This window comes from Anopheles coustani, chromosome 3 (assembly GCF_943734705.1).
Source record: "Anopheles coustani chromosome 3, idAnoCousDA_361_x.2, whole genome shotgun sequence".
In the NCBI taxonomy this organism is placed as follows: domain Eukaryota; kingdom Metazoa; phylum Arthropoda; class Insecta; order Diptera; family Culicidae; genus Anopheles; species Anopheles coustani.
In genome coordinates, this window is record NC_071288.1 from 42,805,422 (window position 1) to 42,820,548 (window position 15,127).

Genomic DNA, 15,127 nt, shown 5'->3' on the forward strand with positions numbered 1-15,127 from the left:
TGGTTTATCAAATTTTTGCAATTTAGTTTCAGTGGCATAGTTTCAGAAAATCGTCGTTTTAAGTTCAAACTTAGTGTAAAGCGTTTGTGGAATATCTAGAACGATAAAAAGTTAAACTACTTTGAAGTGCACAATAACCTGTACAAATAGAATGAGGACATAGAGTTTCCCTACTTATCGACTATTTGAGTTGGTTTTACTTTTATTTTTGTTAAAAAGTTAATTACATAAATAATTTAGTTTTGGAGTTTACAAACCGTAATTGAGTAAAGAATTTCATAAAGATGCTTTTGAGGAATGTTTTTAGTGTGTTTGAAGCTTGAAAAGCTCTACGTTACGCAAACTGAAGTAACAGACTGCTTTCTTCAGTACTCGACCCACTGTGCACCGTGATTCGTGTGTTCAATCGAGTATGGGCAAACAATTCCCAAATATTGTTTATCAACACGCAGACTGATAAACGGTGAAATTCGGAATCTTTTTTGCTTTTGGTAAACCAGTTTCACTCCATTTCGAAGGTTTTGTGGCCAATCGAAGGAATGTGTCTTCCACCTACTATCATAAGCCCCCGGTTTCCTCCCAAGCACTCGAAGGTTCTTGCGGTGTGGCTAGCTTCCCAGGTTTCCCCAGGTTCGATGGCCCCGGACCACTTCTTCGGTGCGTAAACCCCGTTAGCTTTTCGCGACTCGCGTGGAATAAATTATTGTCGCACAACAGTCGAGCTCCGCCGGTTTTGGGCCGCCGGTGCTATTTTCCACTTGCGTTCGACGTTTGTGCCTAGAAGGAGTTGTTGCTGCTGCTGCTGCCTGTTAATGCGAATGGTACCTGCTTGTTGGCAGGCAAGCGGGCAGGTGGCAACCGCCATCAGCAGAACCATAAAACGACCTAACACCCGCATCGCTTTCTTCTCTTTTTCTTTCCGATATGTAGTCACAAATTACCAACATGTACACGTTCCCTAAATGCTGGACCCTGCTGCTGATAGTCGCCGTAACGGGAATAGCCGCTGAGGTAAGGACAGCCGTTCTGTACGCTGTAAACCACGCGGCCGCGTTCCGTTCTCATATGTGTGACTTTTAAATTTGCATTTCTCTTCCCGGTGTTGTCTCTTCCTTTTCCTTCGGTTGTTTTGGCTGCCCTGTGCCACTTCGTCGCTCGCCCACACGCTGTGGCTTTCTTTTCGCATTTTTTTCGGCAAACTCACCACAACAGGATGTACTCACATGTCCAAATGGTAAGTAGGTTACGGTGGTCATCGTACGCCAAAAACCCAACGGCGCGCAGGATTGCTGTGATTGCTTGGAATTTTTGGGGTAAATATTGGAACTGATCAAACGTTTGGCTTTGTTTGTTGTTCTCCTTTGAATCGCGACAGGCTGGAAGCTTCGGGGGTTACACTGCTACAAGTATTTCAACGTGAAGCACTCGTGGGTTAAATCGTCCACACTTTGCAAAAGGTAGGAACACTCGTCTCCTAAAGCATGATTTCAGTCCAAGCGTCTGTTATATGTATTTGTCGGGAAAACCCCTTCAATTTCTCCCCGCGCAGGTATGGCTCCGAGCTGGTGACGGTTGACTCGTACGACGAGAACAACTCCACGTTCCAGATTGCGACCAGCAGCGAGTACCGGACGCGCAACAATGTCAAGTACTGGCTCGGGTTCGCCTCGCTCGACGACCTGCGGACCAACACGCTCGAGTCCACCTCGAGGGGTCTGTTCTCGCAGTACTCCGGCTTTTGGGCCATCAACGAACCGAACCCGCTGGCGGGTGAGTGCGTCGCGGCGAACCTCGGCTCGACCGACCAGAGCTGGGAGCTGAGGTCCTGCGAAACGCTGCTTCCGTTCATGTGCAAGGCCCGGGCCTGCCCGCAGAATTCGTTCCACTGTTCGAACGGGGCGTGCGTCAACCAGGCGTACAAGTGCGACGGCAATGACGACTGCGGCGACGGTAGCGACGAGCTGGACTGCAGCGCCAACTGTAACATCTACATGGCCTCCGGTGGTGACGTCATCGAGTCACCGAACTTCCCGCAGAAGTACCCCTCGCTGAAGTCCTGCAAGTGGACGCTCGAGGGTCCCCAGGGGAGCAACATCATACTGCAGTTCCAGGAGTTCGATACGGAGAAAAACTTCGACACGGTGCAGATTTTGGTTGGTAGCCGTACGGAGGACAGTGCTGTGTCGCTGGCCACACTGTCCGGTAAGAGTGACGTCCCGAACCGGACGTTCATTACCGCGTCCAACTTCATGGTGATCAAGTTCACCTCGGACGGTAGCGTGGAAAAGAAGGGCTTCCGAGCGACGTGGAAGACGGAACCACAAACGTGCGGTGGCGTACTGCAGGCCAGCAAGCAGGAACAGTATCTCAAGAGTCCCGGCTTCCCGCAGGCGTACCCCGGTGGGATCGAGTGTCTGTACATTATCGCCGCACGCAAGGGCTACACGATCTCGCTCGACATTCAGGATCTCGATCTGACCGCCGACAGTGACTACCTGCTTATCCGCGATGGTGAGAGCGCCCACGATAAGCCGATCGCGAAGCTGACCGGCACGATCGACACCAAACCGAACCGTGTGATCATCTCCACCGGAAACAAGCTCTACCTGTACTTCAGCACATCGCTGGCGCAACCGGCCAAGGGCTTCAACATTCGCTACGTGGAGGGCTGTACCGCGGTGGTTAACGCCCCGAACGGTACGGTCAGCTCGCCCGCCTACAACCTGGCGATGTACCCGAACAACCAGGAGTGCTACTTCGTCGTCAAGAACCCATCGGGCAAACCGCTGTCGATGCGATTCGTCGACTTTGACGTACACAGCTCGGATCTGGTGCAGGTGTTCGATGGACCGTCGACATCCGGTGTGCGGCTTCACGCCGGCAACGGTTTCACCGATAACAACGCGCCAAAGATCACGCTCACCGCTTCCTCCGGCAAAATGCTGCTGAAGTTCATCACCGATGCACTGTACAACGGCAAAGGGTAAGTGAAACCGGTCAACGGTGTTGATCGATCGCGCAATGTTGACCTCCATTCGCAACGTATTTGTCTGTTTTCTCTGCTATAGCTGGTCTGCGGAGTTTTCTGCCGACTGTCCCGAGCTGAAGCCGGGTATCGGGGCGATCGCTAGCAGCCGCGATACTGCCTTCGGCACGGTTATCAACTTCACCTGCCCGGTTGGGCAAGAGTTCGCCACTGGCAAGCACCGGATCACCACCGTGTGCCAGAACGGAGGCAACTGGAGCGTTAGCTACATTCCAGACTGTCAAGGTAAGTGAATCGAGCGTCCAATTTTTGCTCTTTGACTTGTCCGTATGACCTAACGGGCTGCTTTTTGCCCCGCTACAGAGGTTTACTGTGGACCGGTGCCACAGATCGACAATGGATTCTCCTTCAAAACCACCAACGTTACCTATCGCGGTATCGCGACCTACCAGTGCTATGCTGGCTTCGCGTTCGGATCCGGTCTAGCGACGGAAACCATTTCCTGCCTGGCCGACGGTACCTGGGAACGACAGCCGGCCTGTATGGCATCGCAGTGTCCGCCGCTGCCGGAAGTGGCGCACGCCAACGTCACCGTGCTCAATGGCGGTGGACGCAGCTACGGTACGATCATCAACTACGAGTGCATCCCAGGCTACGTGCGCACCGGACGTCCGATTCTGATCTGCATGTCCAACGGCCAGTGGAGTAGCCCGGTACCGAGCTGTTCGCGCAAGCAGTGCTTCAAGTATGTGATCTCATTCTCCTGCTGACAGATCATTACCAAATGATCGTTACTCACGCTGCATACCTTTCTCTTACGCAGAGTGCCAGACGTTCCGAACGGCTACGTGGTCGACAAGACCCGCGAATACTACTACGGTGACGAGGCACGCGTCCAATGCTACAAAGGCTACCGTTTGATTGGCTCCCATACTGTCAAGTGTAATGAACAACAAGACTTCTCTAATGTTCCGGTTTGTGAAGGTGGGTGTACACGGAAGGATCAAGTGTGACTCCGTTGAAGAAACACTCGTATGAATTAGCATAACAAGTTTTCGATTACTAATAATTGTTCTCCGCCATCGTTGCCCCGCCTTTCACAGATATTGATGAATGTCAAACGTCACAGTGTGATGCGGCCTCGACCGAGTGTATGAATGCGGCCGGCTCTTTCCATTGCAAGTGTAAGACGGGTTACACCTCGTCCATGGAATGCCGCCCGGTGGTCGATCTGGGACTCTCGAACGGTGGTATAGCCGACGACAGCATAACGGTTTCGTCGACGGCGAGTGGCTTTGAAAAGGGCGTAAGTATCCAATTGACCAAAAGGCACATTTGCTAAATGTAGGTGAATTCATCCATTATCCGTTAATCGGTTAATCTGTTTGCCAAATTTCACTTTGAATGATTTTCCTCATTTTGATAATGATACTCTGCTACCTCGACGAAGAATAAAAACTAACCTGAGGTAAACCTTATTCAAACATCTACGTATCGTTAAAGTTTATGAAATTTAAAATTTATTAAATTTAACTCGAAAATTTAAATTTAACAGACTGACAGACAAATCTGAAGATTTAGGACTAAAGACAGAAATAAGACTTAGATAAAAGTTTGTTTAAAACCCGATTAAAGTTTGTTTAAAAAAAGTTTGTTTGTACCAACGAAGTAAAATATTTGAATGATTTTAATTTAATTTAATAATTTTAATTTAATTTAATTTTTAATGTCAAATATTTTTAAACAAAATATACATCAACAAAAGATAAACGCAAAACATTCTCGTTAAAATTTTCGCTTAATTTATTTAATGGATTTTAAAAAATCGCTAAAGAGATATCAATAGGATTAAACATAAGTTCTTCTCGAACTCATGAAAAAAACATTCATAAACTAGGCAATTCCTTATCTTAGGCTCTTAAACACAATTAGTATTTTTGTTTTATGTACATTTGTTAGTATTTTTCCAAAACACTTGCCTCCATTTGTTAGTTGGTGGGTAAATGATGATGCATAAATACTAGATACCCTCAATTCTTCTGTAGATCGTTGACCAGGTGTTTGATCTCACCATAGGCATGATAGGTTATAGGTCCTTTCACTTTTTCCCGTTTCAAATTTACGACCTACGTGGGTAGGTAGAAAGACAAACCGGAACTATCAAGCACTTGTTAGCCACCATTCTTGTACGAGAACGACGTTCTTAACGCCGTCCACCATCCATTTTGCGACGTATCAATTTCAGATGATCCGTCTGAATTCGGTCGGCTGGTGTGGCAATGGAAAGGAGCGCGGCTCGAACTGGGTGATTATCGACATGAAGGCACCGACCGTTGTGCGTGGCTTCCGTACGATGTCCGTGCAGCGCATGGACGGTGCGTTGGCGTTCACCTCAGCGATCCGGCTCGAGTACTCGGACGACATTTCCGACGTGTTCAAGGACTACGCCAATCCGGACGGGACGGCGGTAGAGTTCCGCATACTGGAACCGACGCTGTCCATCCTCAATCTGCCCATGCCCATCGAGGCGCGCTACATCAAGTTCAAGATTCAGGACTTTGTGGTGGCCCCGTGCATCAAGCTGGAAATTATGGGCTGCACGCGTTTGGACTGCCTGGACATCAACGAGTGCGCCAAGGATAACGGTGGCTGCAACCAGAAGTGCGTCAACTCGCCCGGCTCGTACAAGTGTGCCTGCAACTTTGGCTACGAACTGTTCCGTCAGAATGGAACCGAAGGGTAGGTGTTGGTAGCGAATGGCGAATGACCAAACATGTAGACCCAGTACGATTAAAATAATACTCTCCTTTCTGTAGGTTCAGTATCGAGCGTCACGAAACGGGTGAGAAGGACGGTGACATTTACCAGCGCAACAAGACTTGCGTGCGTAGGATGTGCCCCGCGTTGTCCGATCCGGAGAACGGAAAACTGCTGACCAGCGAGATTCAGCATCACTTCGGTGACGTCGTGAAGTTCCACTGCAATTTCGGGTACGTCCTATCGGGCAGCTCGTCGTTGTCCTGTATGTCGAATGGCAACTGGAACGCATCGATGCCAAAGTGTCAAAGTAAGTATCCTTCTTAGAAAGAATATGTTTTGATATTTGGATTTTGAGTTCGTATTGTAACATCTATCCACTTGTATAACGCCAGGTGCCAAGTGTGTTTCCTTGCCGGACGATGAAAAGGAAGGTCTCTTTGTGAAGCGTGGCGATCAGAACGAAATTCTTGTACCGTTCAACGAAAATATCACCCTGGAGTGTACGACCTCGGGCAAGCAGATTGGTAAAACGGCTATTTCTACCTTCCGCCAGTGCGTGTTTGATCCTCAACCGGGATATCCGGATTACTGGCTATCCGGGGTGTTGCCAACTTGCGCACGGGCAGACTGCGGTACACCGATGCCAACCGCCGGTGCCGAGTACGGTCAGTACGCCGATACCAAGTACATGAGCTCATTCTTCTTCGGATGCCAGAACACATTCAAACTGGCTGGGCAGACTAGCAAGAACGACAACGTTGTCCGTTGTATGGCGGACGGCGTGTGGGACTTTGGCGATCTACGGTGTGAGGGTCCGGTGTGCGTTGACCCTGGTCGACCGAACGATGGCTTCCAGGTGGCGAACAGCTACGAGCAGGGCTCGGAGGTACTGTTCGGATGCTCGCGTGCCGGCTACATCCTGATCAACCCGCGTCCAATCACGTGCATGAAGCAGCCCGAGTGTAAGACCATCAAACCGATCGGCATCTCCTCCGGCATTATTCCGGACAGCGCTATCAATGCGACGTCTGAGCGGCCAAACTACGAGGCAAAGAACGTACGCCTGAACTCGGTCACGGGATGGTGTGGCAAGCAGGAAACGTTCACGTACGTCAGCGTGGACCTGGGTAAGGTGTACCGCGTGAAAGCGCTGCTGGTGAAGGGCGTCGTCACGAACGACATCGTTGGCCGCCCGACGGAGATCCGGTTCTTCTACAAGCAGTCGGAGAAGGAGGATTATGTCGTGTACTTCCCGAACTTTAATCTGACCAAGCGGGATCCGGGTAATTACGGTGAGTTGGCAATGATCACCCTGCCAAAGTATGTGCAGGCACGTTTCGTCATTCTGGGCATCGTTAGCTACATGGACAACCCGTGTCTGAAGTTCGAGCTGATGGGTTGCGAAGAACCGTCGACCATGGAACCACTGCTCGGTTACGACTATGGTTACTCACCGTGCGTCGACAACGAACCACCGGTCTTCCAGAACTGTCCACAGCAACCAATTCTGGTTAAGCGTGGACCGAATGGAGAGGTACTTCCGCTGAACTTCACCGAACCGACCGCCCTCGATAACTCGGGCTCGATCGCACGATTGGAGGTAAAGCCACCACACTTCAAGACCACGAGCTACGTACTGGACAACACCGTGGTGAAGTACATCGCGTACGATTACGATGGCAACGTGGCGATTTGTGAGATCAACATTACCGTACCGGATATTACGCCACCCCTGCTCGACTGTCCGCAGAGCTTCGTGATCGAGCTGGGCGAGAAGCAGCAGAACTACTACGTGAACTTCAACGACACGATTAAGCGCGTGAAGACATCGGACGCTTCGGGTGACGTGCGCGTTGAGTACATCCCGGAGGCGGCCTCAATCCCGCTCGGTGGATTCCGCAACGTAACGGTGGTGGCAACGGATAAGTTCAACAACAAGGCTTCGTGCAACTTCCAGGTGTCAGTACAACCGACGCAGTGTGTCGATTGGGACCTGCAGGCGCCGGGCAATGGAGACATCAAGTGTACCACGCAGGAGTCGGGTGGCGTTGAATGTGAGGCCACCTGTAACCCAGGCTTCCGGTTTACCGATGCGGACAAGAAGAAGGTGTTCAACTGCAAGAAGGGTCGCTTCTGGAAGCCGTCCTCGGTGGTGCCGGACTGTGTGTCGGAGAACACGCAGCGTGCGGACTATCAGGTTGTCGCTACGACGACGTACCGTGCCAATGGGGTCGTGTCGGAACTCTGCCTGCCCCAGTACCAGGACCAGACGGCGAAACACTTTGCCAGCCTGAGCAATGTGCTGTCCCAGCGCTGCTCGGCGGTGTACGTTAACATGAACGTAACCATCCTCAAGTCGGTGCCGCGCCTCATCGAGGAGAACGTGGTGGAGATGGACTTCGTTCTACTGATCGATCCGGCCGTCAAGCAGCCGCAGCTGTACGATCTGTGTGGTTCGACGTTGAATCTGATTTTTGACCTAAGCGTACCGTACGCCAGTGCGGCCATCGAGCCGCTGTCGAACGTGAAGGCGATCGGTAACGAGTGTCCACCGCTGCGCGCACTGAAGAGTTCGATCTCGCGCGGATTTACCTGCGGCGTCGGTGAGGTGCTCAACATGGACACCAACGATGTCCCGCGGTGTCTGCACTGTCCGGCCGGAACGTACGCCGGCGAGAACCAGACGACCTGCTCACCGTGCCCGAAGGGTTTCTATCAGCATCGCGAACGGCAAGGATCGTGCCTCAAGTGCCCGGTCGGAACGTACACGAAGGAGGACGGATCGAAGGCGGTGCAGGACTGTGTGCCCATCTGTGGCTACGGAACGTACTCACCGACCGGACTGGTGCCCTGTCTCGAGTGCCCGAGGAATTCCTTCTCGGCGATGCCACCGATGGGTGGATTCCGCGACTGTCAGGCCTGTCCGAGTGGAACTTTCACGTATCAGCCGGCCGCGCAGAGTGATACCGACTGTCGGCGCAAGTGCCCGGCCGGTACGTACTCGTTCACCGGGCTGGCCCCGTGTGCTCCGTGCCCGAAGAACTACTTCCAGAAGTCGGAGGGAGCGACGACATGCAATGAATGCCCATCGGGTCGACGTACGGATACGGTTGGCTCGCTGACGGCGGATGATTGTAAGCCGGTCACGTGCAACGAGAACTCCTGCCAGCACGGTGGACTTTGTGTGCCGCTGGGTCACGACATTCACTGCTTCTGCCCGGCCGGATTTTCCGGATCGCGGTGTGAGATCGACATTGACGAGTGTGCGTCGCAACCGTGTTACAACGGAGGCATCTGCAAGGACCTGCCCCAGGGTTACCAATGCCAGTGTGCGCCGGGTTACAGCGGAATCAACTGTCAGGAGGCGAAGAGCGATTGTGACTCCAACCCTTGTCCGGCCCGAGCGATGTGCAAGGACGAGCCTGGATTTGGCAATTACACATGCATGTGCCGTAGCGGCTACACGGGAGACAACTGCGACGTCACGATCGATCCGTGTACGGCCGGGGAAAACCCTTGTGGCAACGGAGCGACCTGTCACGCGCTGCAACAGGGACGCTTCCGATGCGAGTGTACCGCTGGTTGGGAGGGACATCTGTGCAACATCAACACGGACGACTGCGCGGAGAAACCGTGTCTGCTCGGGGCGAACTGTACGGATCTGGTGAACGACTTCAGCTGCGACTGCCCGCCCGGTTTCGCCGGCAAACGGTGCCAGGAGAAGATCAACCTATGTCTCTCGGAGCCGTGCAACCATGGTATGTGTGTCGATCGGTACTTCTATCACGAGTGTATCTGCGCTCCGGGCTGGGATGGTTCCGCTTGCGACGTCAACGTCGACGAGTGCGAGAGCGACCCGTGCAAGAACGGTGGCTCGTGTACGGATCTGATCAACGACTATCAGTGCACCTGCGCCGAGGGATACACGGGCAAGAACTGTCAGCACACGATCGACGATTGTGAAAGTGCACCGTGCCAGAACGGTGGCACTTGCGTCGATCAGTTGGATGGCGTGACCTGTCTCTGCCGGCCCGGATTCGTCGGGCTGCAGTGCGAGACGGACCGCAACGAGTGTCTAAGCGATCCATGCAATCCGATCGGCACGGAGAAGTGCCTGGACAAGGAGAACGCATTCGAGTGCGTCTGCCGGCAGGGCTTCGATGGAAAGCTGTGCGACAACGACATCGATGACTGCGAGTACGCACCGTGCCAGAACGGAGGCACCTGTATCGATCGTGTCGGAGGATTCGAGTGCAAGTGCCCGTCGGGATGGACCGGGGAGCGGTGCAACGTCCAGGTGACGGCGTGCGACGTCGAACGGCCGTGCAAGAACGACGCCCAGTGTATCGATCTGTTTGAGGACTTCTTCTGCGTCTGCCCGAGCGGTACCGACGGTAAGAAATGTGAAACGGCCCCGGATCGCTGCATCGGCCAGCCGTGCATGCACGAGGGCCAGTGCAAGGACTACGGTTCCGGACTGAACTGCTCCTGCTCGATGGACTTCACCGGAGTCGGCTGTCAGTACGAGTTTGACGCGTGCGAAGCCGGCACCTGCCAGAATGGGGCCACCTGTGTCGATCGGGGCAGCGGCTATCAGTGCATCTGCCCACCGGGCTACACTGGCAAGAACTGCGAGACCGATCAGGTGGACTGCAAGGATAACTCCTGCCCGCCCGGTGCCGTGTGTATCGATCTGAACAACGATTTCTACTGCCAGTGTCCGTTCAATCTTACCGGAGACGATTGTCGCAAGTGTAAGTAAAGTGTTACTCTCGGTTACCATACTTTGATAACTAACACTTTTCACCTACTCCTCCTCTTCCGTTCGACTCCAACAGCGGTCCAGATTGACTACGATCTTTACTTCACCGATCCGACCCACTCGTCCGCATCGCAGGTTGTACCGTTCTACACAGCGGCGTCGGACAGTATGACCCTGGCCATGTGGGTGCAGTTTGCGCAGAAGGACGAAACCGGCACCTTTATCACGCTTTACTCTGCAAGGTAAGTGCAAGAAAAAAAATGGTAGATTGAGTCACTCAAATGAGGATTCTGCATAAGATTTAAAAGAAATGTTGTGGAAATGATAACACAAAAAATGTCAATGATACAAAAGTGAATGATGTATTTGTGAAAGTATTTCTTCATAATGGTGAACTAAAGTCCAAAGTACCCGAAATGAGCTTTCATGACCCTCTTTGATCTATTACCAACTATAAAAAATTCAGCTTCTGCACGGACATCAGTTCCTTTGACGTGATTTGTTTGAAAATAAACAGCTCGATTCGATCGGATTAATTCGATCAAAATCTGTGCTAAACATTATAAATCCAATTTTATTTCTGACTTTTTCGACAAAGCCAATGAATTTGTACTGCAAAAAAGCTCGATGAATTTGTAACGATATTGATTGTTTGTATGTTTTTGCTTCCAGCTCACCGAATGTGATTGGAAAGCGCCGCACGATGCTGCAAGCCCACTCGAGCGGTGTTCAGGTATCGTTCTTCGAGGATCTGCAGGATGTCTTCCTGCCGTTCAAGGAGTACAGCACCATCAACGACGGCCAGTGGCATCACATTGCCGTCGTTTGGAACGGCAAAACGGGCCAGTTGATGCTCATCACCGAGGGTTTCATTGCCAGCAAGGCCGAGTATGGCATTAACCGCGTGCTACCGAATTAGTAAGTACCGGAAACGGTCATTGTGTAGGGAAGAAACATGGAGTTCCTAACGGGTTGTTTTTTGCGATTGTTATTGCAGCTGCTGGCCGGTGCTTGGAGTACCGCTTATGGATGGCAACCGGAAGGAGGCGTACAGTGATCTCGGTTTCCAGGGCAAGCTGACCAAGGTGCAGATCTGGAGCCGTGCGTTGGATGTGACGAACGAAATTCAGAAACAGGTGCGCGACTGCCGCAGCGAGCCGGTGCTGTACAAGAACCTCATCCTGAACTGGTCCGGCTACGAGCAGACGCTCGGAGGCGTCCAGCGATCCGTGCCGTCGACGTGCGGTCAGAAGAAGTGCAAACCGGGCTACGGTGGGTCGAACTGCCAGCAGCTGCAGGTGGACCGTGAAGCGCCTGTCGTTGAGTACTGCCCGTCGGATCTGTGGATTGTGGCGAAGAATGGATCGACGGCGGTAACCTGGGAGGAGCCACGCTTCACCGACAACATTGGCCTCTCAAAGGTTGTCGAACGAAACGGACACCGATCGGGTGAGACGTTGCTGTGGGGCATCTACGACGTGATGTACCTGGCGTACGATGCGGCCGGCAATACGGCATCCTGCAACTTCAAGGTGACGATCGTGTCCGACTTCTGCCCGGCGCTGGCGGATCCACTGGGTGGTGCGCAAAGCTGCAAGGACTGGGGTGCCGGTGGACAGTTCAAGGTGTGCGAGATTACGTGCAATCCGGGCATGAAGTTCTCGCAGGTGGTACCGAAGTTCTACACTTGCGGCTCGGAAGGTTTCTGGCGCCCGACGGTGCACCCGACGGTGCCCCTGGTGTATCCGGCATGCTCACCGACCAAGCCGGCGCAGCGCTTGATTCGCATCCAGATGCAGTTCCCCTCGGATGTGCTGTGTAACGAGGCTGGCCAGGGTGTACTGCGGCAGCGCATCAAGAACGCGATCAACGCCCTCAACCGAGACTGGAATCTGTGCTCGTATTCGATGGAGGGATCGCGCGAGTGTCGCAACGTGGACATTGACGTGCGGTGCGATCGTAACCGACATCCGAACGGTATTGTGAAGCGCCAGACCGTGCTGCAGATTTCACCGGAGAGCGCATACGCAATCAATGCTACCATCCCGATCAAGAGGTACGTTCTTTAAACACGCCGTTCCGGACGTGGCCCATCTTGTTGCAATGATTTTCTAATTCGTTCTCCCGTTCCCGTCACTTTGCAGTGAAATTGCTAGCAACTCCAATGGACAACGGTTGAACACGGTCAATCTGCTGGAGAAACTCATCCTGGAGGACAACCAGTTCGCGGTGCAGGACATTCTGCCCAACACGTTCGGTGACGCGTCGTCGCTGAACCTCGTCACGGAGTACGCTTGCCCGCAGGGTCAGGTCGTGGTCGAGCCGGACTGCGTTCCATGCGCCGTCGGTACGTTCTACAACGTGTCGAGCAAGACGTGCTTACCGTGCCCGGAGGGATCCTACCAGCCGGAGATTGGTCAGCTGAAGTGCAAGAGCTGCCCGAAGATCGCCGGACGTGTTGGTGTAACGGCACTAGTTGGCGCACGGTCGGCCGTCGAATGTAAAGGTAAGTTGGTAACCTTTCCACCATCCCAAATGGATTATTGTTTCTAACCAACGACCTTCTCTCGCTGCAGAACGATGTGCCGCCGGTAAGTACTTGGACTCTGTGACCGGACTTTGCCAACCGTGCGGCTTCGGTTACTACCAGCCTAGCGAGGGTTCGTTCTCGTGTGAGATCTGCGGGCTCGGACAAACGACACGCACGGCGGAAGCGACGAGCAAGAGCGAATGTCGCGACGAATGTAGCTCCGGTATGCAGCTCGGCTTGGAGGGTAAATGTGAACCGTGTCCACGTGGTACGTACCGCAAGCAGGGTGTACATCCGTCGTGTCTGTCCTGTCCGAATGGACGCACCACGGCTAAGCTGGGATCGTCCAACGTCGAGGAATGTTCGTTACCGATCTGTTCGCCTGGAACGTACCTGAACGGCACGCTGAACGTTTGTGTCGAATGTCGCAAGGGCTTCTATCAGTCCGAGTTCCAGCAGACGTCTTGTATTCCGTGCCCACCGAATCATACCACACGCAGTACGGCAGCGGTAAGTAAAACGGCCCTTTGTAAACAGTTTAATTTAAATAACTTAAAATTAACTTTTCCTACCTTTCATCACAGAACAACAAAAATGAATGTATCAATCCATGTGAGGACGTCTCGGATGGTTCCCCACGTTGCGACCCGAACGCGTTCTGCATACTGATACCGGAAACGTCCGATTTCAAGTGTGAATGCAAACCAGGATTCAATGGCACCGGAATGGAGTGTTCAGGTACGGCCAGGAATCATTGCTGGCATCAGGAACAGTTTTTAATTTTAACACCCTTTTCCAGATATGTGCAACGGTTTCTGTGAGAACTCCGGTCATTGCGTGAAGGACGCGAAGGGTCTACCATCATGCCGCTGCAAGGGATCGTTCACCGGAACGAAGTGTACCGAGCGATCGGAGTTTGCGTACATTGCCGGTGGCGTCGCAGCAACCGTTATCTTCATAATACTCATTGTTCTGCTGATTTGGATGATTTGTGCGAGGTACGGTGACTAGTTTTACACGATCGAGAGTCGCTTGTTGTATTTGTGAGAAATGTTAAACACTTTTTCTTTTCCTTTTCACAGAGCCAATCGCAAGCGCGACCCGAAAAAGATCATTTCACCAGCGGCGGATCAGACAGGCTCGCAGGTCAACTTCTACTACGGAGCGCACACGCCATATGCCGAAAGTATTGCTCCATCGCACCACAGCACCTACGCGCACTATTACGACGACGAGGAGGACGGCTGGGAGATGCCCAACTTCTACAACGAGACATATCTTAAAGATGGTATGGGACACTAGGCGCCATAACCGCCTTTTCACCTTTAGCGACCTTATGCGGGTTAGTTAGATAGTTAACCTATTTGTCTCGTGAACAGATCAATTCATCGGTGTTCAAGGTCCCAACGGAAAGCTCAATTCGTTGGCTCGATCCAACGCATCGTTGTACGGTACGAAGGATGATCTGTATGATCGGCTAAAACGTCACGCTTATACCGGTAAAAAAGGTAATTTAAATTTTGTTTTTGAGTAAACTGCAGCTAGGACATTTTCATTTTATTTTATTCTATTTTCATTTCTTTTGCAGACAAAAGTGACACTGACAGTGAAGAGCATTAGGCATCGTTGTTAATTTAAGTATTAGTTTATATTACAATCCCTTCAAAATACTCTTGTAAAAAAATATTAAGTAGAACAAGAAAAAAAGACAGAAAGAACGAAAACCGAAAGAACGACACAATCACGCGGGAACACAATCTTTTCATTAAATAAATTGTATGTTTTAAATTACGACTTTTAATTACGACTTGCCTGAATTGGTTATTTGTTTGATCCGAAAACGTAATAAATATACGCGCTTAAAGGTACTGGTAACGAATTTCACTTGTTTTAAGTCACTGATGTGTTTCATACAATATTCCTTATATAATTGTATGCTTCATGTCGCCTCGTATCTGTTTGTCTTTTGCACAAACCAAAGGAAACATAATTACTTTATTGCTAGAAATTACGCGCGACTAGCGTGTCGTTTGCACGCTACATTTGCTACCGAAAATCTCAACATTGACCAGGTATATATGTAGTTTGC

General features: G+C 51.7%; 1 protein-coding gene across 1 annotated transcript; it reads left to right on the forward strand.

The window, feature by feature from the left end:
- Positions 1–945: 945 nt before the first annotated feature.
- On the forward strand, positions 946–14,683 carry LOC131272444 (sushi, von Willebrand factor type A, EGF and pentraxin domain-containing protein 1). Its single transcript, XM_058274171.1, has 21 exons — positions 946–1,011; positions 1,213–1,234; positions 1,376–1,457; positions 1,550–2,983; positions 3,069–3,271; positions 3,350–3,731; positions 3,810–3,970; positions 4,090–4,292; positions 5,232–5,725; positions 5,803–6,053; positions 6,139–10,500; positions 10,585–10,750; positions 11,181–11,426; positions 11,506–12,564; positions 12,653–13,014; positions 13,085–13,548; positions 13,623–13,776; positions 13,838–14,036; positions 14,121–14,326; positions 14,418–14,546; positions 14,627–14,683. The coding sequence occupies exons 1-21, from the start codon at positions 946–948 to the stop codon at positions 14,656–14,658; spliced, it is 10,677 nt and encodes a 3,558-aa protein (XP_058130154.1). The 3' UTR covers positions 14,659–14,683.
- Positions 14,684–15,127: the final 444 nt, after the last annotated feature.